This window comes from Neoarius graeffei, chromosome 7 (assembly GCF_027579695.1).
Source record: "Neoarius graeffei isolate fNeoGra1 chromosome 7, fNeoGra1.pri, whole genome shotgun sequence".
NCBI lineage: Eukaryota > Metazoa > Chordata > Actinopteri > Siluriformes > Ariidae > Neoarius > Neoarius graeffei.
Window position 1 is genome coordinate 56,137,836 of NC_083575.1, and position 26,051 is coordinate 56,163,886.

Below are 26,051 nucleotides of genomic sequence, written 5' to 3' on the forward strand. Positions count from 1 at the left end.
ACATTAACATTTGCCAATGTCAGAGAGGCCTTCAGTTGCTTGGAAGTTACCCTGGGGTCCTTTGTGACCTCGCCGACTATTACACGCCTTGTTCTTGGAGTGATCTTTGTTGGTCGACCACTCCTGGGGAGGGTAACAATGGTCTTGAATTTCCTCCATTTGTACACAATCTGTCTGACTGTGGATTGGTGGAGTCCAAACTCTTTAGAGATGGTTTTGTAACCTTTTCCAGCCTGATGAGCATCAACAACGCTTTTTCTGGGTCCTCAGAAATCTCCTTTTGTTCGTGCCATGATGCACTTCCACAAACATGTGTTGTGAAGATCAGACTTTGATAGATCCCTGTTCTTTAAATAAAACAGGGTGCCCACTCACACCTGATTGTCATCCCATTGATTGAAAACACCTGACTCTAATTTCACCTTCTAACTAACTGCTAATCCTAGAGGTTCACATACTTTTGCCACTCACAGATATGTAATATTATTGGACCATTTTCCTCAGTAAATAAATGACCAAGTATAATATTTTTGTCTCATTTGTTTAACTGGGTTCTCTTTATTTACTTTTAGGACTTGTGTGGAAATGTGATGATGTTTTGGGTCATCTTTATGCAGAAATATAGAAAATTCTAAAGGGTTCACAAACTTTCAAGCACCACTGTGTGTGTGTATGTGTGAGAGAGAGAGAATGTGCAGAATGTGTGTGTATGAATGTTCCAGGGTTCAGGGAAAGTTTAATGAGGAACTGAAACAGCTGGTCTGAAGTGAAGTGTGTCTCTGGCAGTGGGCGGTGATCTCCACTATAGCGGCTCAGCGCTGCTCATCGCCGCCACCATTGCGCTCTGAGAGGGTTTTGTTCAGCGTCGCTTAGAAAGTCCTGCGTCCTGTCCAATAGAAATAATGCGTGAGCATCATCACACGGCTTATTTATAAAGCGCTGTCTGCTACTAGCGGGAGTGATGTAGAGGCGAAGGAGGCTGTGTGAAGGCGGTGGCGGACAGGACAGAAACGCAGAGCGGTGTGTAAATGGGAAATCTGATGGGCGCTCTGAGGTACAAGGAGCCGAGCACCGTGGAGGAATGTGACTCGACCTGGGAGACTGACTCGGAGAGCGACGAGCATCCGGGAGGAGAGCAGCAGGACAGCAGGGGGTTCGAATCCATCGGCGCTCCAGAGTCAGGGCACTGTGGAGAGGACCAGGACGGCTTTCCTCAGGTAATAATAATAATAACTGCTCAAGAATAGTACACAGAAATGATTGATGTGACCGAAAGGCAACAAAGAAGCACCGAGCGCAGCTGGGTTCATCATCTTCATCCCTGACAGCCTGGGAAATACAGCTGTGTGTGCAGTGAACGCGATCACTTCTACTCGAATTAAATGTTCCTGGTGGCCTGATTTCATATATATATATTTTTTTTCAGGCCGTTTTTAAAATGCGAGAGAAAAGAGGAGGAAAACCCCAGCCATTTGCCGTTCCACGCTGTGCCCTTTGAAGGGGAAGTCTCTTATCAGTGTCGCCATTTCTTCAGAATAAAATATGAAAATGAGAGGGTTTCTATTCCCAGGACACTTTATTGTGATATAATCCGTGTGTCCTGCTGTTCCAGGGATTAAAAACAGCCCGCGCTTTTTAGCGCATCTCCACACACCATGGCTCCAGTGTTGTTTACTTCGACCTCGTTCATTAGTACAGTTTCTTTCTTGGTAGGTTGTGGGCGCTGTGATTCTAAAACCTTGAGGTTTTCCTGGTTTTAGAAACAGTGACATCGTGACCTATAAATCTGATCCAGTTTCTCATGTCTCCTAGATGTCTTTTATTTTGTTCCATATTACTATAGACAGGACCAAACTGCTCACCTGCTCTCGAAGGCTAAAGGCCCAAAGACTCATTATAACGCTTTATCATAACAATCACACTGTGATTTTTAGGGCCCGAGCCCTATGGGCGAAGGCCCTATTGTTCTTGTAAGAGTTCACTATTATTATTCTTCCGTCTTCTTCTTCTTCTTTATTTTTCTCCGCTGTTGGGCCATTTTCGGGGTGCTTGCCATGGGCGAAAACGCACGAAATTTGGCACCAGTTCCGAGAATTGCCACCGCTACTCAGAACCAAAAGCCCAAACTTGGCCGCGGCTCAGGGCCTCTATAGCGCCCCCTAAGTCGTTGTGATTTTGGTCTCCCGCATTAAGGTGCCTGGTTGCCATGTAGTTTGTAGTAGTGGCATGCCATTTGGTACGCATATGTATCTCACTAAGCCGGACAAAAATGTAATGCCAATGCATTAGCCACGCCCAACAGGAAGTGAGGTAATTTCACTTTTGTGCGAAATGCATGGCCACGAACACGGCGCAACTCCTCCTAGACCGTTCATAGGAATGTCACCAAATTTGATACACATCATCTACAGACATGGCTGACAAAAGTTACTAAATACGTTTCACGTAGCATAAGGCGTTCGGAAGTTATACGTCAATCAATACGTATAGCGCCACCTACTGACATGGGAAAAACCAAAAAATTTATTCTTCAAAAATCTATATCTCATCTTCTATTTACTCAATTTTCATCACACTTCATACGCAAACTCTTCATAGCTCACCTGACATATACGCCAAATTTTGTGCACTTTCGCCCCTGGCTGTGCTGATTATGGCAAAAATGATATTGCAGCTTCTGATTTGTCAAACTTGGCAAGCAAACTCTTTTCAAGACCCTTATTGAGGCGCTTGCCATGGTCGACGACGCACGAAGTGCGAGACCCTATTGTTGCCATGTGTCCAATTCTGTGCTTTGTCGCCATTGTGGGAGTAATGTCTCTTGCCGCAGAAGCTGTGGAAGGTATTTCGCAGGGACACATGCCCCCGCCCCCCTTGGCCGCTGGCGCGAGGGCCCGTCGAGGCCGCTTGCGGCTTTAATTGTACTTAATGTTTCTTTTATCTACCATCAAAAAGGGACAAAATGTATGCACACAGGGCAGCATGGTGGTGTAGTGGTTAGCACTGTCTCCTCACAGCAAGAAGGTCCTGGGTTCGAGCCCAGCGTCCAGCGAGGGCCTTTCTGTGCGGAGTTTGCATGTTCTCCCCGTGTCCGTGTGGGTTTCCTCCGGGTGCTCTGGTTTCCCCCACAGTCCAAAGACATGCAGGTTAGGCTAATTGGTGGCTCTAAATTGACCGTGAGTGTGAATGGTTGTTTGTCTCTGTGTCAGCCCTGCGATGACCTGGCGACTTGTCCAGGGTGTACCCCGCCTTTCACCCGTAGTAGGTGGGATAGGCTCCAGCTTGCCTGCGACCCTGTAGAACAGGATAAAGCAGCTAGAGATAATGGATGGGATGGATGCACACAGGTCCCATTTTCTACCAAAAGTGTATAACGACAGTGTACATTTATTTAATGTACAGATAAACACTAATCTGTTCTACTGTAAACAAGACTATAGCTATAATACCTGAAATGTATATATTTTTTTGATTGACCATAGGTCACGGAAGTGGTTTTGCATAAATAACTTAATTCATATTCATATCTGTAAAGAAAATTTGTATTGTATTTATTTGAATTCATCAATTGAATAAATGATTCAAGGTAGGCCAAGCTTTATTAAATGAATGAGACTTCAGTGTATTATAGTTGTCCCTTCTGTGGGCATTTAAATAGGTTTACACACACACACACACACACACACACACACACACACACACACACACACTAGCATCCTGACATGCTGCAAGAAATACTTTAGTTGACAGAACAATGATCCCAACATTTACAAGTTTCATTTCAAGGTCAAGAAGGTAAAGGGTGTGATCCAAAATAAAAACAAGAAAGGGAAAAATTAACCCAGGCATTTGCTGACATGTGAAGTAGATAACATTTCCTACATGACATGATGTGCAGTGTAGCAAAAAAAAAAAAATCATTTACTGTGTGTAGTAAACCCTGGTGTGGGTGGAGCACAGAAGCACGGCAGGCGAGAGTTAGTGTTTACACACATGCACTTTATTCAGCTTTTCAGCTCTTTCTTTCTTTCTCTCTCTCTCTCTCTCTCTCTCTCTCTCACTCACTCACACAAGTGTTGTGGTCGGGGAGAGCCTCTTCTCTCCTCTCCCCCTCCCTTTACACTCCATCCCTGCAACAAAACACACACACACACACACACACACACACAAATTGACATCAGGTGTAATGACCTAGCCACTTACCTTCCCTGACCCCGCCCTCCATTCACAGACTGCTGCTTGGCTACGCCCCCGCTGCCACATACCCCCACCGCCCGACTCAGGCCGGGGAGCCGGCCGGCCTGAAGCTGACTCCCCCCCGACGGGACAGGAAGTCCGCCACCACCATCTGCGCCCCCGGCCTGTGGATCACCTCGAACTTAAATGGCTGGAGCGCAAGATACCAACGGGTGATCCACGCATTGGCATCCTTCATGCGGTGGAGCCACTGGAGGGGCGCGTGGTCCGAACAGAGGGTGAAAGGGTGCCCCAGCAGGTAGTATCGGAGGGCGAGGACCGCCCACTTGATGGCAAAATACTCCTTTTCAATTGTGCTGTACTTGCTCTCGCGCATTGACAGCTTCCGGCTGATGTACAGCACCGGGTGCTCCTCACCCTCCATCTCCTGGGACAAAACGGCCCCCAGCCCCCTGTCCAATGCATCAGTCTGCAAAATAAAGGGGAGGGAGAAGTCAGGGGAGTGTAAAAGTGGCCCCCACACAGTGCAGCTTTTACCTCCGAGAAGGCCTGTTGGCATTGTTCCGTCCACTGGACCGGATCTGGAGCCCCCTTTTTAGTGAGGTCGGTTAGCGGGCTGGTGACGTCCGAATAGTTAGGTATAAACCTATGATAATAGCCAGCCAGCCCCAAGAACCGCCTCACCTCCTTTTTGGTCTTGGGCCTCGGGCAGGCCGCAATCGCTGCAGTCTTGTTAATTTGGGGATGCACCTGCCCAAGACCCAAGTGGAACCCCAGATACCGTACTTCCACCCGCCCAATCGCACACTTTTTTGGGTTAGCTGTGAGGCCCGCTCGCCTCAGCGACTTTAGAACAGCCCTCAGGTGTTCCAAGTGCCGCGGCCAATCATGACTGTAGATTATTATGTCATCTAGATAGGTGGCCGCGTAGGCAGCATGAGGGCAGAGGACCCTATCCATAAGCCGCTGGAACATAACGGGCGCCCCAAATAACCCAAAGGGGAGCGTGATGAATTGGTGTAAACCAAACGGTGTGGAAAAGGCCGTTTTCTCTCGGGATAGAGGAGTCAAGGGGATCTGCCAATATCCCTTGGTTAGATCCAGTGTCGAATAAAAGCGAGCAGCGCCTAACCGATCAAGCAACTCATCAATGCGAGGCATTGGGTACGCGTCAAATTTAGACACCGTTTTGACCTTTCTATAGTCCACACAGAACTGGACCGACCTATCAGTCTTGGGAACCAGGACCACTGGGCTGCTCCAGTCACTGTGGGACTCCTCGATTATGCCCATTTCGAGCATGGCCTTGAGTTCATCCCGAACCACCTTTTTCTTGTGTTCGGGCAAGCGGTAAGGGCGGCTACGCACTACCACCCCCGGGGGCATTTCAATGTGGTGTTCTATGAGGTGGGTACGACCCGGAAGGGGCGAGAACACGTCGGAAAATTCCTTCTGCAACCTGGCTACCTCCATGAGTTGGGCCGGTGAGAGGTGGTCTCCACAAGGGACCAGAGTGGTCTGCGATGTTATCTTTTTTACCTCCGGCCCCAGCTCCGCCTTCTCTGGGACGACCGACGACAACGCCACGGGGACCCCCTCATTCCAGCGTTTTAAAAGGTTGAGGTGGTATACTTGCAGTGCCCCGCCCCTATCCGTTCACTTTACCTCATAGTCGACGTCCCCGACTCGCCGTGTGACCTCAAAGGGCCCTTGCCACTTGGCGACTAATTTAGAACTCGACGTGGGCAATAATACGAGTACTTTTTCTCCCGGCGTGAATTCTCTAAGGCGCGTGCCCCTGTCGTACAGCCGGCTTTGACGTTCTTGTGCCTGCTGTAAGTTCTCCTGTGTTAATTGGGTGAGGGTGTGGAGTTTTGCGCGCAGGTCAAGAACGTACTGGATTTCATTTTTACTCGGTGAAGGTCCCTCCTCCCAGTTTTCCCGCAGCACATCCAGAATGCCACGCGGCTTACGCCCATATAATAATTCGAAGGGAGAAAACCCTGTGGAGGTTTGCGGGACCTCTCGTACTGCGAACAACAGGGGTTCGAGCCACTTATCCCAATTACGCGCATCTTCACTAACGAATTTCCGGATTATGTTTTTGAGTGTCTGGTTGAATCGCTCTACTAATCCATCCGTTTGTGGGTGATATACACTGGTGCGGATGGACTTAATCCCCAGTAACCCATACAGCTCGCGCAGTGTGCGTGACATAAACGAGGTGCCCTGGTCTGTCAGGATTTCTTTCAGAATCCCGACCCGGGAGATAACGCGGAAGAGCGCTTCCGCAATACTGCGTGCTGAGATATTGCGGAGAGGCACTGCCTCCGGATATCGCGTTGCATAGTCCACCAGAACTAAAATAAAGCAATATCCCCGTACTGACCGATCTAATGGCCCGACGAGATCCATCCCAATTCACTCAAATGGGGTCTCGATTAGAGGAAGAGGGCGCAATGGCGCTTTTGGAGTGGCCGCGGGATTTACTAATTGGCATTCACGGCATTCTGCACACCACCGACGGACATCCCCGCGAATCCCAGGCCAATAGAACTGGGCCATTATTCGGGCTAGTGTTTTGTCTTGCCCCAAGTGTCCAGCCATGGGATTAAAGTGAGCCGCATGGAATACGAGTTCCCTACGGCTCTTTGGGATTAACAACTGGGTTACTCGTTCCTTGGTTTGAGTGTCCTGCGTCACTCGGTACAATCTATCTTTAATAATGGCAAAATAGGGGAAGGTTGGCGCCGTGCTTGGCTGAAGAGTTTGACCATCGATTACTCTCACTTGGTCAAACGCATGCCGCAGAGTCTCGTCTCGCGACTGCTCTAACGGGAAATCCCCAAGAGAATCCCCGAGAGAGGGAGGAGGAGCAGAGTGCTCCTCACTCTGACGCGGTGGTGACGCAGACGGCTCTGTGACAGCTTCTCCAGCCAATGCCACACCAGGATCTTCCCGTGACCTACTAGGGCAGGACCCACTGCATGTTAAATACTCCATTAATTCTTTAAATCCCAGCCAATCAGTACCCAAGATCAATGAGTGGGTAAGGCGAGGATTAACTGCCGCCTTCATTTTATGCGTTTGGCCCCAGAATAGAATATGGACAGACACTAGAGGGTAATGGTGAACATCCCCTTGCACACACAACACTTTCACCGCTTGTGCTCCCCCCAATGCCTCACCTTGCACCAGGCATTGGTGAATTGAGGTCTGATTGCAACCAGAATCCACCAAAGCGTGATGTGTATCCCCTTGAATACTCACCGGTACGCAATACGTTCCGGCCCGATTGGGGGCGGTTTCCGGCGCGTCGGGGATCCAGATGACAGCCCCCACCTCCTTTGTGGGACTCTGATTCAAGAGACAGGAGAGAGAGAGGGAGAGAGAGAGGGGGAAGAGAAGCAAGGGGAGGTGCCTCGTCTGCCTGCCGTCAGAGCCGCCTCCAGATGGTCCTCCGCCAGCTCGATGGCTCGTTCCAGCGACGCCAGGCGGTGACACTGGACCCATTCCGCCGTTCCTTCTGGAAGTTGAGAGATAAACTGCTCCAGTGCCACCAGATCGATGATCTCCTCGGCGTCGCGGTCTTCCGCCCTCAGCCACCGCCGGCAGGCGTCCCGGAGTTGCTGGCCGAATGCAAACGGCCGGCCGGCCGACCTCCTCCAGTGTCAGCGTCTGGAAGCGCTGACGGTGTTGCTCCGGGGAGCGGCCGAGCCGCTGCAGGATGGCTTTCCTCAGGTCGGCAAAGACCAGCCGGCTGTCAGCAGGGAGCTGCTGCGCTGCGAGCTGCGCCTCGCCAGTTAAGAGCGGGAGGAGGCGCGCCGCGCGCTGCTCCAGCGGCCACCCCCACGCCTCGGCTGTTTGCTCAAAGAGAGCGAGGAACGCTTCCGGATCGTCCTGCCATCCCATCTTCGTGAGGGTAGCGGCAGCGGCGGCCGGCGGCCCTGCTGACGTGAGCCGGTGCCGGAACGCCTGGCGATCTTCCTGCTGGGCCAGCATCAAGGCTGCGAAGCGCTGCTGCTGCTCCTTCCAGAGGGTGATCAGCTCTTGATGCTGGTTCTGTTGGGTGGTAGCGAGGGCAAGGATGAGCTCGTTGAACGGGGAGGACTCCATGGGGTGGTTCCCTTCTGTGGGTCCCGGGTTTCAGCACCACTGTAGTAAACCCCGGTGTGGGTGGAGCACAGAAGCACGGCAGGCGAGAGTTAGCGTTTACACACACGCACTTTATTCAGCTTTTCAGCTTTCTTTCTTTCTTTCTTTCTTTCTTTCTCTCTCTCTCTCTCTCTCTCTCTCTCTCTCTCTCTCTCTCTCACTCACTCACTCACTCACTCACTCACACAAGTGTTGTGGTCGGGGAGAGCCTCTTCTCTCCTCTCCCCTTCCCTTTATACTCCATTCCTGCAACAACACACACACACACACATTGACATCAGGTGTAATGACCTAGCCACTTACCTTCCCTGACCCCGCCCTCCATTCACAGACTGCTGCTTGGCCACGCCCCCGCTGCCACACTGTGTTACAGCTACGTACTTTTCTTTGTCTGTTCAACTATAATCCAACCCGTTTTATGGCCACATACTGTCATCTGCAATATACACACACTCAGGTTAGACTGTTCCATTTTGAGATAGAGAGTAAGTGAGGATCAAGAAAGGAGAAAACCTAAAAATGTATGGGAATGCATACATGGAGCGTCAACCAAATGCTCATCTTCAATCAGAGCAAGTTCTGTTTCTCTTTGGAATCATGCACTCATAGTTCAGCTCATGAGCAGATTCATTCATATATTCTTTATGCCTATTTTACTTTTTTTTCTTTCTCTCCTACACAGTTTAATGACACAGCTGAGTCATCCACAAAGATGAAAAGGAGCTTTTATGCTGCCAAGGACCTGTACAAGTACCGCCATAGTTATCCGGTAAAAATTTCACCCACTCTCTTAGCTGTTTTCCAAGCCACAGCACTGTACTCAGAAATGGATGCTCTTTTAATGGCTTTTTGCTTTTTTGAGTGTCATATTTTTTTATATACTGTAACCTGTTTGATGTATTACAGCAGGAAAAATGGAGTCAGTAGATTCCAGTAGGGGACACTCTCTGATGCATCTTCAAATCCAGTTATGGATGTGCTGCATGTTTTGTGTCAGGGTTAAAACACAGGAAATAACTTTGGTGTCCAAATGACAGATGCATAACTTCCTCATTCCATCCAAGTTCATAATGAGTTCATCTTAGCCTCAGGACACTTTATCACTTTGAGACACTATCTTTATCGCTCCTCTTCTGTCCTCCTTTCTGTGTTTTTCTCTGCACCTAGAATTATAAGGAGCCTCGGCTAAGAAACGAGTACCGCAATCTGAGATTCTACCTGAATAAGATTCCTCTGGTCCCAGATGGTAAGTGTGTGTGTGTGTGTGTGTGTGTGTGTGTGTGTGTGTGTGTGTGCTTTTGTAAGTCACTCTGGATAAGTGTGCATTGCCAGTTTATCAGAATTAAATAAAGATCTCTATTTTTCATAACTCTTCCCCCATCTCCCAGTACATAAAAAGCTTTAACACACTTTTTTAAATTTATTCTTTTTTTTTTTACAAGTGTGTGCTGTTTCCTGCCTTGAGGTAGCAGTTGTTCTTGTTTCATAATAATTAGCATTCATAGATGGTTCAGCTTCATGTGTGAAATGTGCTTTATGCCATTATGTGAGAGGATCATTATGTGGAAGAGTGTTAGCTGTGGGAGAGTCAATGTGTTCACTGTTAGCAAGAAGGATATTCAGCAAGCAGTATTAAAAGGTGGATTAATAGGTTTTGGGGTGTCTGTAAAAGTTCATTATTCAGCTTTAACTTTGGCATTCTATCTAACTTCACCTTACTGGAAAAATCCTGTGTGAGTTCCATGAAAATTATATCGGTAGTCAGTTTTAAATCCCATGTGGAATTGGCACTTGAATATGGGAATTTAACAGTAGTTCAGTGTTTGATCTTGACTTACTGTTGTTCTTCGAAGCTGTGAAGACCCCTCTGGATGTTAAGCCTCCAGGTGTCTGTCTTTTGTGGAGTCTTTCCAAGTGTTTGTGTCAGTATACACTGTCAGAAATGGGGGTACAGTCATAGTCCATTTCTGTCCCCCAAGGTACAATCTACACTAATGTACCCCAAGGGCTCATTATTGGACTTCAAGGTAACTGTGTACCTTTTTAGTGTCAAAAAGGTACATATATTTCTAATCAGTATGTATATAAATGATACAAATAAGAACCTTAGAGGGTGCTGCCCCAGTGACAAGCGGTTGTACCCCTAAAGGTACAATGATGTGCTTTGTTTTCTGAGAGTATAGGTGGCTTTCAGGTCATACTACATTCATCTTTTTAGTGTAGTTGTGATTGCCTTGATGGCCTTTTCGCTGAAGTGAGTTCCCCAAAGAGGCGGTCTTTGGGGATTTTGCCATCCATTATACAGTGCACATGACCAGCCTTTGAAACGTCTCTGTTTGGGGAGTGTGGACAAGGATGGGATCTTTGCTTAGGACAGAACATCCATGTTGGGTACGCTATATTTCCAGGAGATGCAGAGTATTCAGCAAAGGCAGTGCATATTAAAATCATGAAGTCTTCTTTCCTGGTGAGCTTTGAGTGTTTATGTCTCACTGGCATACAGAAGTATGCTCACCACACAAGCACTGTACACCTGCACCTTGGTGTGCTCCATCAGTTCATTATTTGTACATACCCTTTTGGTCAACCTTGTTAGGGTGGTAGTCAAAGTCCTTCCAGTGCCAGGACCTGGTCTTCCCAGGCAGTCTCTGGTCCCAGTACTAACCAGGCCCTTAAGACGCATTGGGTGGCACCAATCTCTGCTTCTATAGCCTTTGGCCTCTCACCTAGGGTTACAGTGGGGGGCTAGTCCTCTGGTAGCCACAAGAGTTTGACTCCCCACTTGTATCTGTATTGCAGCGTGCCTTGCCAGATGGCAGTAGATACCATTTTTATGATGGTCTTTGGTATGACCCGACGACGAGTAGAACTCATGATCTCCTGATCAAGAGGCAGACACGCTAACCACGAGGCCAGCTGATGGTACATGGGTGGTAGAGGCTTTTCCAGTTTGACTACTGAGCTCTGTGTTCAGAGCTCGAGTTTGTGGATGGTCTCAAGTTTCTTGGATTTTATTCTAATGTGAGGGAGACTGTCAATGTCTTGGCACATAATATTTGTGAGGTTTTTTTATGCTGATGGTTAAGCCAAAGTCCCTAAAAGCCCTGGAGAAATAGGCCATAAGTTTTGGAGGCTGTATGTGTTATGTGTAGAAACTGCAGCATTGTCGACCCAAGACACACTGCCAACGCTCATGTCTTTGCTTGCTGCCAAGAGATACTGGCTGACATAGAAAATGAAAGACTTCTGGTTGCTTTGACACTCTTGCAGTGTTTGATCTGAACTTACCATTCAAGTGATTGCTCACACCGTAGTCATCGCTGAGTTGTTCCCAGGTCTCAGTGGCATCTTTACCTGGTTTGCTGAGTAGTGCATCTTCTAGAGCACAAAAAATACTTCTCCACCATGAAAGTCTGGAATGTAGTGTTGGTCTGGAATGCGAGAAACCCCTTCCTTCTTGGAGTGGTGTATCTTCCATGGGTGCAGTTTGACCTTGCCACAGACAAGGGAGTGGTCTGTGTCACAGTCTGCACTATGGTAGCTGTGAGTGAGTTGGATACTGTTCAAGTTTTATCATCTTACTGGTCTTAATGGATTAGGTACTTAGACATTGGATGCAACCAGGAGTACAGTAAATGCCTGGGTTAATTTTCTTTGTGCTGTGGTTTTGTCCCAAAAAAGGTGTTGGTGATGCACGGGTTGTTGAAGCTGCATATGTCGAAGAGGTGCTGCATGTTCTCATTCATCTTCCCCATGCTGTGGTGTCCAAGGCAGGATTGCCAGGAGTCGTGGTCTGTTCCCACTCTAACATTAACATTGCCAAGAATGAACAGCTGTTCTTTGTGGGGCATGTTGCAGATTTGTCAAGTAAATTTTATCTGTATAGTGCTTTTAACAATAGACATTGTTGCAAGTCAGCTGTACAGAACCTTCAGAAGCCTCTCAATAGAGGCATCATGCAGCTTTGCAGGCTGTTTCTGATGGCGAAGCCAACACAGTGTTCCCTCTTCTCACAACCCCTGGTGCCTATACTCTATGCTATGCCATGGTCAAACCATGGCTCATCACCAGTGTTGATGTCATCATGATGACCCGATGCTAGAGTGGCCTCTCCAGAGCACTGGCCTGGGCGATGTTTATGGGAAATAAATTGTTGCCCAGGTAACAGCTTCCCCCCCTCTCCTCATCGCTGACAGAATTCAAAGGAAAGGCAATGCCAATACGCTTGATGCCAGTGACGATGCTGTAGCTGCCTGAATGGGTTCAGTACAACTTCAGACTGTCTGTGGGACAAGGAATCCATGTGTATCTTCATTGGAATACACAATTCCTAGAGGGTTAAAGGTTAAAGAGCTCCCGTTGCCCTGCTGTTCACAACCTGCATGATGTCATCGGGAAGGAAGTGTCAAGTCTCTTATCCAGGTAATGTTGTTTTGCAGTATGTTAAAGATGCAGATCTATCAGGGTCTTTGAAACACTCTCAGTCTGGCTCCTCACCTGAGACCTCTTTGCCTTGAGCGACTCTACCAGGAGCTGTTGCTCCCGACAACACAGCTCTCAGGATCACAGAAGCATGCAAACCCCTCCACCAAGATGAGATGGCAGTTCTTAGGGGGATAAGAACAGTGACATTACTGTAACCCTTAATCAACAAAATTGAGTATAATTTTGCAAGAAACTTGCCAGTGTTTTGGTTGCATGTGTCATAATAACCACTTGCAAATCATATCTGTTGTGGTTTATGACAAATGCATTCACAGTTGTGGTGTAGATCCATCACACAGGGCAAAGTCGTATAATAGTACATAAAACCACACCAGTTGGACATCTGGGTGAGTGAAGCAATGGCATAAGTTGAGCACTCTCAGGAGGCCTGTCTCATGCATAGTCACAAACAATGCACTTGAAATTCTCTTCCTTCCTCAGTGTCTTTAGACAGACTCTGTCTCTGCAAGGTAGTATTCAGAAGAGGCATCGGTGATTAAAAAGTGAACCACATAGTAGCTACATAAGAGTGGACACAAACACATTCACACAGATATGGTCATAAAACAAACAATCCCAGTTTTTTTAAAGATAGTTCTACTTGCATGATTAGGCCTCACATGTCTTCATGCCATTAATTGCATCTTTTATTGCATTTCATTTCTCATTTCATGCATGAAGGACTGCTTTAACATTGAGGCAGTGTTGCTCTGCACAGGAGATTGGGTAACATCCAGGGTGCCAGGTTCAATCCTGAGTTTGAGTAACTGTCTGTATGGAGCTTCACATGTTCTCCCTGTGTCCATGTGGGTTTTCTCCAGGTTCTCCGGTTTCCTCCGATTTTCACAAAAATACAGACAGCCCATTGTGATATTTGTGATAACAAAATGAAGATTGCACTTTGTTTACCTTAATAATACATGCCATTATTATCAGACATCTTGAGAAACACCTACGTTACAGTTGCTTACTTGCTGGGGCTTTTTGGAAAAAGACTGGGAAGGCAATTTTATGATACATGAATGTAGACACTGATGCTGGCATGTCCAGTAAATTATTCCCTATAAATAATAATATCCGTATTATCATTTTATTTTGAACAAGCAAGACACTCATCTAGGGTGTATTTCATGCCCAGAGTTCCTGGCGTAGGCTCCAGATCCAGCACAACCCTGACCAATGATAAAGTGGTTACTGAAGATGAATGAATGTTTGTGATTTGCAGAATGATGCCCACCTGTGTGTTATGCGTCCTTTGACACATGATACAGTAAAGGTTTGTATCTGTCCTTGCAGGAATCTATGTTGAAGAGATCCTCACCAAATGGAAGGGTGACTACGACAAGCTTGAGCACAATCACACATATATACAGTGGTAAAGTCAAACCTCAAGCATTGTTTTCCTGTCTTATACTGCATTAAAAGTTAGTTTCTGTTTGACAATTGGGTGGCAGTGGTTCCTGGTTCCATCCTGATCTTAGATTAGTCTCTGTTATCCTTTTTGACCAACAGGGAATGGGTTCTTGAACCAGTTCCATTCAGGATTCTTTGAGCCTTGGTGCCAGCTGGCAAACCAGCCCACGTTTCCACCAGTTTTGAGTGGAACCATTGTAATCAAGGAGGCATCATGAACAGAGGGTGTTGAACAATGCGCAATGGCAGTAAACAGTAGTCACAAGATGGCAGTGCACACTGATTACCTGTGAGCTTATGTTCTGTTATTGCAGATATTTGTTTTTGGTCCATTTTTTTCTGAAGATATATCCTTTTCTGTTGCATTCTCCATTGCTGCACTCCGCTTCCAAGCTAAAGACATGCCCACTGACATGCCCACGTCACGGTTTGCATTGGAAAAACCAGCTATATTGTGAATCCAGCTGGGAACCAACTTTTCAGGTTCTAAAAAAAATTATTTTTTTGGTTGAAATGCTCTGAACGGTTCAAAATTTGGTGCACAAACAAGAATGGAACTTGTTCCCTGTTGGTTGAAAAGGGGCATGTGTGATGTTTTTGCAGATGTCCCCATGTCAAGTCAGTTTATTTGTATAGCACTTTTAATAACAGACATTTTCACAAAGCAACTTGACAGAAAATTACACTTTCAACATATGGCCTAATTTTATCCCTAATAAATGTATTTATTCCTGATGAGCAAGCCTGTGGTGACGGTGGCAAGGAAAAACTCCCTCAAACGACACAAGGAAGAAACCTTGAGAGGAACCAAACTCAAAAGGGAACCCATCTTCATTTGGGTGATAACAGATAGCGTGATTATAAATAAACTTGCTTCTGTAACTGTGTCCTATATAGTCATAAAGCACCACTGTATCGATATCCATGTGGATTTCCTCTTAGTTCTCTGGTTTCCTCCTGCTTTTCAAAAACATGTTGGTAGATGGATTAGTTATGCTAAATTGATGGACTTGTGTCCCTTTCAGGGTGTCTTCCTGCCTCACACACAGTGCTCCTGGGATAGGCTGCAGATTCACTGTGGTTACTGAGGATCAATGAATCAATGTTTGATATTTAAGAAAGTTGAAAGTTTTAAATTTGTTAATAAGAAAACCAAAAAGGACATGCTAAAGAAGAAAAAAAAACCTAAATAACACTGATGAGAAGGTTTGCCTATGAGTAGAGAGAACACAATAAAAGGGGTTAATTTTCAGGATTAATTAAACCACTTTCACATACGAAAGCTCTGCAAGATGTGTAAAACATGAATTAAACATATCTGGTTTTGCATTCTAATTTCGAGCCATATCTACCAGTGGTTTCATTCTTTGTTGTTTTTGCTGCTGGTTGCTTTACGGTGAGGCAGTATGAGTAGCCTATTCATATACGATTTGATTCTGAATGTACTTTGAACAATAGATAAATAATAACGAACATAATGTTCTGTATCACTAAACAGATCTGTGTTGTATTGGTATGATTGGCCAAATAGCCAACTGCATGAACAGAAAGCTTTCATGCTGTAGACAGTCTTAATCAGTATGCACGTTACATGTTATCATAAACATTACCATGATAACAGAGTGCTTGAGTCCAGTCAGCACATTCAGTTTTGTAATGGCACTTTTTTTTCTAGCCAATTTAACTGATTATTAAAAGGACATTAACACTCTGTGTATAGTTGCTCATTTTATTTTTGTGTCAGTAACAGAAATGACTAGGCCTTTTTTGGTTTTGCTATCAGAAATCGCAGATACATAATTAAACCGTGCATAGTTGATTTAAATCCGTGCGAGCGGAGCCGCCAGTCTTTTCCACTGGCTACCACAAGTATATATCAGACCTGTGGGAAACACTGTTTACGTCACCCCCAGCAACGTCACGACCAGTCATAACACATTAATCCAATGATTCCACTTCCCACAGAAGTCATGGCAAAAGATTACAGTTAATGTTACTAGATTGCCAGGGGATAGATTAATGTTTCGACTTTCCCTTTTTGCTCCTGTTCCCACAGGATACCATTACAGCATACTAGCAGTAAATAAACATTTATCAGTGAGTGTGAATGGTGTATTATCATGTGTGTGTGTGTGTGTGTGTGTGTGTGTGTGTGTGTGTGTGTGTGTCACAGTCTGACTGTACTGACTTTTGCAGAGATTTATATAAACTTTCTAATAAACCTTTGGATAAATGTTCAGTGTGAGCTGAGGCCTATTGGGAGACAGGTTTGCTGTTTGGCTATAAGGGGCGTGGCCCTACAGGAATTAGCAGAACTAAATCAGGCCTCACACGTATGCTAGTGACTTTACCACCACTATCCCCATTTTCTCACACTTTTAACTGACAAAACAGTTTATGGTCATTTAGCACAAAAGTCTTTTCGCACAAATCTGAAGTCTGTTAGCAAAACTCTAAAGTCCTTTTGCACAAGTTCTAAGAACATTTGATAAGACTTTATTTTCAGTCCAGCTCATGCTAATCTTACACTGGGCCTTCTATCTATCCAGGCTTGGGACCAGCACTAAGTAAGTGCCTTGTACATCCCCAGTGGCTGGGTATTTTATCTAATCTGCATGTCTTTGAACTGTGGGGGAAACTGGAGGAGCACCCAGAGGAAACCCACGCCGACATGGGGAGAACATGGAAACTCGATACAGGATTGAATTTCGCTCTTAGTCTGCAAAACACATGTTGTCAAGCAGGGCAAGAGACATAATCCCCCAGTGACTTATTTTGGGAAACATGAAAATGATTCATGGTCAGTGGAGTCTGTGATATGATCAGAAGTGACAGTGACATTCTCTATGAAGGTGCCCACAATTCAAGGTTTCTTATGACTTAACTGCAAATATCTAAACACACCAAATAATCAGATTTTCAGTCCACATTTCAATAATAACCTGTCAACAACCGATCCATAAAATGCAGAGCAGCAGACAACGAAAGTTTAATATTTGACGGTAATTCCGGCTTCTCATCCCTAAAAGATCATAATAAACCCCTTGCTATATCAAGAAGAGTATTTTCTTTTGATTATTGTGACCATTCCATATTGAAATGAGAGTTGTGCGAAAGGACTTTTGTGCTAAATGACCGGATACTGACAAAACTGAGAACTATTTGCATAATGTCAGTTAGCAAGTTCAAAACACAAATGTAGTTGAGTTGCTAGTGTTGAATTAATAAGAAATGGCAGCCTAGTGAAGCAGGCAACCAGCTCGAACTGCTTGGCCTGTTTGGCAGAAAGGAGTGACAGTAGTAGAAGACGGAGCAAAAATGAGCCTGGGGCTGAGGATGCTCATGTGTTCTGCTTAATGGCAGCAGTGCTATTAAGACAGAGTGACCGAGAGGCAGTTTGCCCTTTTGTATGTCCTTATTTTCTGGATCTCCTTTGTCCTGGTAAAAGTCGCTTATTGCCATTCAAGAAGAATTTGTTACAATTTCATCACCTAGGAAGTAGAAGAAGAAACAGAATACGTCTTGCAGCTACTGAGTTTGTACCTATGCGTGTGTGGATGTATTAAAATGATTAAAAGTGAGGAATCATTACACAATGATTGTTATTTGGTAGAATTGTTAAAATGATTCTGAAAATTTTTTTTACTCTTTTCATTTGTAGACTTCTTTACACAAGAAGCTAATGCAATACCTTCTGTTCCATTCTTGCAGGCTTTTCCCACTCAGGGAACAAGGCCTCAATTTCTATGCCCATGAACTCACTCAGGATGAGATTAAGGTAAAAGCCAAAGTATAAAGCTTTTTGATCTCTCAGATCATGAGATAAAAGCTTTAAAATTTTAGTCAGTGTAAGCCTTTTGAGGTGTAATTGCTTTTTGGTGTATTTTGTAAGACAATGCTTGATCAATAATAGAATGTTTCCATGATATCATGAACAGGAATTCCAGAACACTCAAGAAGCCAAGCAGCGCTTTGTGCTGGCATACGCTATCATGTTGGACTTCTTTGGGATCAAGCTCCTCGATAAGAATGGAAACGTAGCCCGTGCTGCAAACTGGAAAGATCGTTTCCAACACCTGAATGAGTGAGATGTGGATATAGACTCTCTTTCTACAAACTGTGGTTGCATTTCCTCTGAGGTGCCATTCGAGGAAGTTAAAATATTCCTCAAAATAATCAGGAACTGAAATTAGGTGTATTCAGTTTCTGGAACTTTCCTGAATGTGAATATCAGTTCTTGGACAAATTTGTAGCTTGATGTTCCTCCACACTGCAGGGACAGTGACCGTTATATAATTCAGCTTGCTGTGAGTCGTACACCAGATGTTTTTGTCTCACTACTTGTGTAAAAACAGTCACAGATCAAAAACAAGCTTAACTGAATACTAGTTTTTAAAAATAGAGAATTTCTTTTTGTAACACACATTTGATCAGGAATGATCAGTACAGGAGCGGCATGGTGGTGTAGTGGTTAGCACTGTCACCTCAGAGCAAAAAGGTTCTGGGTTCAAGCCCAGTGGCCGACGAGGGCCTTTCTGTGTGGAGCTTGCATGCTGTCCGGGTGCTCTGGTCCCCCCCCAGTCCAAAGACATGCAGGTTAGGCTAATTGGTGGGTCTAAATTGACCGTAGGTGTGAATGGTTGTTTGTCTGTATGAAGTGTCAGAAAAGAAACAGGACTGGGGTCACAAAACATTTATGTCAAATACAAACTACAAGTTTTCCCCTTCTAAATAATCCACCTCGAGTCTAACGCACTTTCCCATCCTTCTCCGCCACGCCTCCATGCACTCCTGGAAGGATTCTCCGCAGATCCGTCGTCATGGCCCTTTTGATGGCTTCCACTTCTGGAAAGCGGGTCCCCTTGATGACCCTCTTGAGTTTGGGAAAAGGAAAAAAAATCACACGGAGCCAGGTCGGGTGAGTAGGGAGGTTGCTTCAGCATGGCGATGTTCTTCTCGGCAAGGAACTGCCAGATGCTCAGGGCGTTGTGAGCTGGCGTGTTGTCATGTTGAAGCAGCCACGAGTTGTCCTGCCACAACTCTCGCCTCTTCTCGCACACTGAATGGAGCAAACACCGCAGGATCTCATTGTAGACATGCTGGTTGATCGTCTGGCCCTGTGGGAAGAACTCTATGTGGATGAGGCCCCTCAGATCAAAGAAGCATCCTAAGTCCTGTTACTTTTCTGACACACCTTGTATGTGTCAGCCCTGTGATGACCTGGAGACTTATCCAGGGTGTACCCCGCCTCTCGCCCATAGTCAGCTGGGATAGGCTCCAGCTTTCCTCCGACCCTGTACAGGATAAACGGCTACAGATAATGGATGGATGGATGATCAGTACAGAGGTAAACTAAAGATGTTCTAGACACTATTATTTTTGGTTCCTCTAATGGAAACATGCCTCAAGTTACTAAGTCCCTGAAAAACGTTGATTGCTGAAAAGGATGTTTTTGACCAGATGTTTTTGACTCACTGCTTGTGTAAAAACAGTCATGGATCAAAACAAGCTTAATTGAATACTAGTTCTTAAAAAATACAAAATGAGAGATTTCCTTCTGTAACACACACATTTGATCAGGAATGATCAGTACAGAGGTCAAACTAGAGATGTTCCAGACACTAATATCATTTTTGGTTCCTCTGGTGGAAACATGCCTCAACTTACTGAGTTCCTGAAAAACTTGGATTGCTGTAAAGGAATCTTTCTCTGCAGGGTTTGGGCTTCCACTCTCCTTCACTCACATTTTCTTGGCTCCTCTCCTTTCTTTCATTAAATCTTTCCCTCCACTACTACAAAGTACTCTCTTACTCCTTTCCACCAGTGCAAAACAGGTGCTAGTTCTGGTTTGGAGCTCGCTCAACTTGCAGAAACAGTTTGTTTTTCCACAGGCTAGAGAGCCACCATAGAGCCATGTCATTATATCACGGTACACTGCTCCCTTTTCCCAGCCACTAGCCCAGCCGCTAGCACCAAGCACAACAATGGCGTACTACATGGTCTCTTTTTGTTCTTTTTATTTGAATTAGTCAGACTAGATGCTACAGTAGCTCTTTTTCTTTTAAAAAGTGACAGTCACAAACTTTTAGTCTCGTTGGTCATGATAATCCCACCCCAAGCCCCTGAGGTAAGCAGTTCTTGGTTCTAAACCAGCAAAGTTTTAGTTCCACTCTGGAACCAGTTTTCCTGGCCTAGAGCCAGTTCTTTGGCTATCAAAATACAAAGAGCTGGTTTGAGATTAGGCACCAGCTCTGAACTGGCCCTGAAACTGCCTTGGTGGAAAAGGGGTATGTATATCCTGAACCAAAACACCCCATCCCCCAGGGCCTTACTCACATTTTCTCTCTGTTCTTGCTGACAAAGCTAAGAGGAGTATTTGCATAATATCAATTAGCAAGTTTAAAAACACAAGCTTGTGTTGATGGATCATTGCTTTTGTTAATTGAGTTGAAAACGCAAATGAGTGTACAGTGTGTGCAGTTCTCCACTTGACCTTCCCTGTCCAGACCTTGACTTAGCATTCCTACTATTCCTATCCCACAGTTCGCTTTAATCTATATTGTTCTACACGTGAATATGTAGTCTTTCTCCTGCTGTGCTTTGCTGTGTTTTTTTGTGTTTAGAATCTGTGTGAGTGTAGGATTACAGAGTATCAGCAGCTTGCGCCTGCTCATCCTCAGTGTCATTGAGACTGACTCTGCACCATCCCATTATGGTCATTCTCAGTGTGTAGAGAAGTGGGTCAGACACTCAGAGTGGAATCCCTACCCCTCGACATTGACTTTACAGGGAGCTCAAGAGTTATCCAGTCTGTTATCATGGTCCTTAGCCATTCAAAGTTCAATAATACCAATCAACCATAGGGTTCTTGTTTCTCCCACACAGGTCTCAGCACAACTATCTGCGGATCACGCGCATCCTGAAGAGCCTGGGTGAGCTGGGCTTCGAGAGCTACAAGCTGCCTCTGGTGCACCTGCTGCTCGAGGAGGCTCTGGTGCAGGGCACGCTGGTTAACATGCGCCACAGTGCGCTTGAGTACTTTGTCTACACACTGAGAAAGCACAGCCAGAGACGTGCACTGCTGCGCTTTGCCCAACGCCACTACCAACCTCCTGAGAACTTCATCTGGGGGCCTCCAAGGAAAAGAAGCTCCCCTGGGATGAGGGCGAACAGAATAGAGTCCCCACTGAACAGGAGTGTAAGAATAACTAGAGCTCTAAAGCAGGGCAGTCCAAACAGGCCTGATGAAGAGATAGAAGGGGTGGCTGGGAGGGAATTGGGGGAGTGGAAAACAACAAAATTGTCTAGGAACCATCAGCAGGGTCAGGGAGACACAGAGGAATACATTGAAACTGTACCTCTTTAAGAATTTCAGAATGGAGGATTGAGAAAATGAGCCTGAGATTTAGACAGACTGTGTTGGGGGATTAGTAATGGGCATGGCTCAAAGCAATATTATTCCCTGTCTTGGCCTTCAATGAATAGCAATGAGAGATTTGTTACTCTGGCTTTTTGTAAATCTGTAACTAAATACCAATTTTCATTTTGTTTACGTTGAGGCTTAAAATATCAGTTGATGATTTTCTACTGTTTTGCTAATCCTGCCTCAATCTGTTATACTTCTTGAACAATCTTTAGCACACAGAAGTGTAGAAGTGAATTATTACCTAACTTGATTGTGTGTGTGTGTGTTTTGCACCTTTGCCTATCCAGTCTTCCTCTGTGACATATTGTGGAGTTTAGATAGACTCCAGGCTTTAACTGAGCCTTCTGAGCCTTAGTCTTAGAGCTGAGTGAGGTTTATTTGTATAGAAATATTAGAACTATAGCTGTCAAAGTTAACATGATTAGAATGCGCTAACACAATACATTTTATAACGTCACCTTTAAAAAAAATGCTTTCAGTGCATTTTCCTAGCGCTATCATTTGCCTTGTTATAACTGAATACTGATGTACACATTTGGGGAAAAAAAATGGAGACTATTGGACATCAGTGTATTGGGAGAAAATTGAGGTAACTGAGGAAAATTCACATGTACTGGTACTAATACAAACAGAAATAATACTATGACGAAGTGTGTGAGGAATGCAGGGGGAAAGGTAAAGAGAAAGCTAGCACACTTCATACAGATTGCACCAGCTGCATTTTGAACACCTATCCTGCACCACGTACACACAGTCACTCTGGTTTTAGCCAATTCTTGCAAGATTCTTTAAATCCAGTCTTCTAGTTGCTGATCTAGAAAAGCATGATGTTGAAATGTGAAAAATATAAATTAAGATAACTTAAAAATGACTGACTGTGATTTATTTATTTTATTCATTTGACAGCCCTAGTAGGAACATATCACTTTAACGAGTAGCATATTTAAAATATCACTGTTTGTTTGTTTGTTTGTTTGTTTGTGGGTGGGGTGGGTGTTAATCCAGTGTTTGTGCAGTGTCTTATATCAAGTGCCTCAATTTTAGTCAGTGTGTGGCTGAGTTAGCCCAAGTCAGTAAGGACAATCAGGAACGAGGTCACTGACCTCTAATAGAGAAATAATTGTGCTTTGATATGTGAAATGTTAAATACATAAATTATCTTATTTAACTACACATAAAAAAGCTCTGCTGTGCTCCAATGTACACTCACCTGATTATGGGCTACCTGAAATTCTGTGCATGTGTGTGTATTTTCGAATTTCTGCCTGCACTTTCTATTTCTATGTTTCTATGACAAGCACACAGAGGAGTAAGGAAGGATTACAGTTTGTACACTTCTCTCTTTATCACCCTCTTCTCTCATTGTCTGCATGTCTTGTTGGTACATATTTCCTCCTGCATCCTCTCACACAGGTAGCGGGGAGAACATAGCCATCTGTTTCCCTCTGCAGTAACTCAAATTCAAAACGACTGTAGCATGAGCAGAGCAAACGCTTCTCAATACAACACGAGGAATCTTTATTTTTAATGTTTTCTGTAAGTTACTTATGTGGATTCAGTGCTGACTTCTGTCTGTTTATGTGAGGCACTATAAATGTGTTTTATAATGTTTTGTACAAGATAATGTGAGACTTTTGGAGAGCTCTTCTTGTGACTTATTGTATTAAAGTTGCAGCTATTTCTGGAAATTGATATAGTATGTGATGTCACTCCTGTATTTAAATAGAGGATCTGAGAAAAAGATGTTTCATTACTATTGGTCCAAGCACCTTGAGAGCAGTATTGGTTTTACAGTATTTTTAAAAAAAAAAATCAAATTCTACTGAAGTGTACTGTGAAGCAGAGCTCATAAGGACTAAAATAATATAATTTATCAGTGGCAGTCCTTTCCTTACTACTCTGTCCAGTGAGAATGTTCCCAGTGAAAATGGAGTTTTGGCCCATATCTTAAATTATTTTTTCTTACTCCTTGGACCATTATCATCCAACTGGGAATTTCTTCATTTTACATCCCCTCCTCCTTCTATGTGGAGTTGAGGGCCTAACGGGCAGCTTGGCAGTGCTAGAGCTTGAACCCGCAACCTTCTGTTTAATAACAGAGAGCCTTCACCCATTGAACCACCAATACCTCTTGCTATTTGTCAACTGGAAATATGTTGATCTAATTAGCATAACATACTAGTCTTAGGTGGTTTTTTTTCATATGATCCTCACTAAGATGGTGCTTTAAGCTCAGTAATTATTCAAAACATGACTGCAACAGATCAGATATGTTTCAGCAGGAGAGAAGAAACTCGAGAAAGCCTTGTCTGATTGTGACCAACCATAATCCACTTGTTATACAGAGTATCAATAGCAAACATGATTTTTTTTTTTTTTTGGAAGAAGTGCCTAAACTATTAGTGCAGGTTCTCTGTGATGTCCCACAAACTGCAAAATGAGAAGTGTGTACTCTAACTTCCATCTATTGTACTGTATGTATTGCTTCAAAATCAACACACAGTACATGTAGATTTACATTAACTTATGATGATTACTGAGATAAAAATCCTCATTCCATACTGATAAAAATTGCAAGGGTCCGTGTCGTAAGGCCCCTTCAGCTAGACATACTGTGATCGTGGATATCAGTAGAAGCATTACTGCTGCCTTTATTGCAGTCTTTTACATCTCACCTACAACATGTAGGTGTCTGGCATGCACACCTCAGTTCTGTCTCCTCAAAAGTGTTACGTATGGTTTTCAATCCTGACTCCAACACACACTGTAGGATTGTGGAAAGCTTGTGCACACAGCATTCAGGGGTAACGTGACTTCTCTACTGCCTGAAATATATCTGATGTAGTTGAGAATTCTTTGGGGAGGTACAGTTTGCTACAGTCAGCACGGTCAGTAAAGTATTGAATTAAGTGAATTAGGTAAATCTGACTGTGCCTGCTGAGTAGACTGTGCACTTGGGTGTGCGAAGCAGTAAAATGAGCTGATTTGGAATTACAGAATGAGGTGGTAGCCTTTCATTTGAATGGTCTCGGTGTAGAATGGATACGATTCCCATCAACTCACTGAGCAGGTGTATGTGTGTGTTTAAATCTTACTGTGTGGTAGCCTCTTTCACTTAAGCCCACAGCAAGCACATTCTGCAGGACACCACTTAACTGACAACTTGGACTGAGAATGCATGAATACAGCTCTGTGTATTAAAGCTGAAGTGTCAGACCACCAGACTGCACACATGAATGTAACATATTTGAATGACATCAGGAGAGAGCAATATTGGTGAAAAACCGCATGATTTAACTGCATCTGGTAGGGAGCAGGACCCCAAAGGACTTGCATTCTTGCAGTTTTCTGACGGATAATGCATTTTTCTCTATTCTTCATTCTCATACATGGAAATGCAGATAATATAAAAACTGTGCATCCAGCAAAAGTGGCTTAATTGTTATGGCCATAGAAAGAAACTGTACAGTATTTCCAAAGGATTTAGATAGTTCCCTACCTTAGATTTGTATATTAAATCTACACTATATGGCCAAAGATTTGTGGACGCCTAATCATATGTGGGTCTTCCCCAAACTGCTGCCACAAAGTTAGATACAATTGTACAGGATGTCTTTGTATGCTGTAGCATTACAGTTTCCCTTCACTGGAACCAAGAGGCCAAAACTTGTTCCAGCAGGACAATGCTACTGTGCATATAGTGCCTTGCAAAAGTATTCATCCCCCTTGGTGTTTGTCCTCTTTTGTCGCATTACAAGCTGGAATTAAAATGGATTATTGAGGGCTTAGCACCATTTGATTTACACAACATGCCTACCACTTTAAAGGTGCACATTGTTGTTTTATTGTGACACAAACAATAATTAAGATGAAAAAACAGAAATCTGGAGTGTGCATAGGTATTCACCCCCTTTCGTATGAAACCCTTAAATAAGAGCTGCTCCAACCAATTCACTTCATAAGTCACAATTAGTTGATTAAGATCCACCTGTGTGCAATCAAAGCGTCACATGATCTGTCACATGCTGTCTGTATCAATAAACCTGTTCTGGAAGGACCGTGACTCTGCAACACTACAAAGCAAGCAACATGAGGACCAAAGAGCCTCCAAACAGGTCAGAGACAAAGTTGTGGAGAAGTATAGATCAGGGTTGAGTCATAAAAAATATCCCAAACTCTGGATATCCCAGGGACCACCATTAAATCCATTATAGCAAAATGGAAAGAATATGGCACCACTACAAACCTGACAAGAGAAGGCCACCTACCAAAACTCACAGACCGGGCAAGGATGGCATTAATCAGAGCTGCAACAAAGACACCAAAGACAACACTGAAGGAGCTGCAAAGATCCACAGTGGAGATGGGAGTATCT

At 44.4% G+C, this 26,051-nt stretch overlaps 1 protein-coding gene across 2 annotated transcripts; it reads left to right on the forward strand.

Annotated features, from left to right (window-relative positions):
* The first annotated feature begins 858 nt into the window (after positions 1-858).
* On the forward strand, positions 859-23,300 carry ogfrl1 (opioid growth factor receptor-like 1). 2 transcript variants are annotated; one of them, XM_060924761.1, is made up of 7 exons: positions 859-1,217; positions 9,035-9,121; positions 9,520-9,598; positions 14,134-14,212; positions 17,962-18,028; positions 18,189-18,334; positions 21,136-23,300. In XM_060924761.1, the coding sequence occupies exons 1-7, from the start codon at positions 1,029-1,031 to the stop codon at positions 21,614-21,616; spliced, it is 1,128 nt and encodes a 375-aa protein (XP_060780744.1). In that variant the 5' UTR covers positions 859-1,028; the 3' UTR covers positions 21,617-23,300. The 2 variants fall into 2 exon arrangements, with proteins under 2 accessions (XP_060780744.1, XP_060780745.1); XM_060924762.1 differs by lacking the exons at positions 17,962-18,028; positions 18,189-18,334.
* The last annotated feature ends 2,751 nt before the right edge of the window (positions 23,301-26,051 follow it).

What these genes read in the sequence shown, in the direction of transcription:
- ogfrl1 (XM_060924761.1), top strand. Translation starts at nt 1,029, where the DNA reads ATGGGAAATCTGATGGGCGCTCTGAGGTACAAGGAGCCGAGCACCGTG. An exon ending in ACCAGGACGGCTTTCCTCAG is followed by an intron (nt 1,218 to 9,034) that starts GTAATAATAATA and finishes TCTCCTACACAG; the next exon opens with TTTAATGACACAGCTGAGTC. An exon ending in AGTACCGCCATAGTTATCCG is followed by an intron (nt 9,122 to 9,519) that starts GTAAAAATTTCA and finishes CTCTGCACCTAG; the next exon opens with AATTATAAGGAGCCTCGGCT.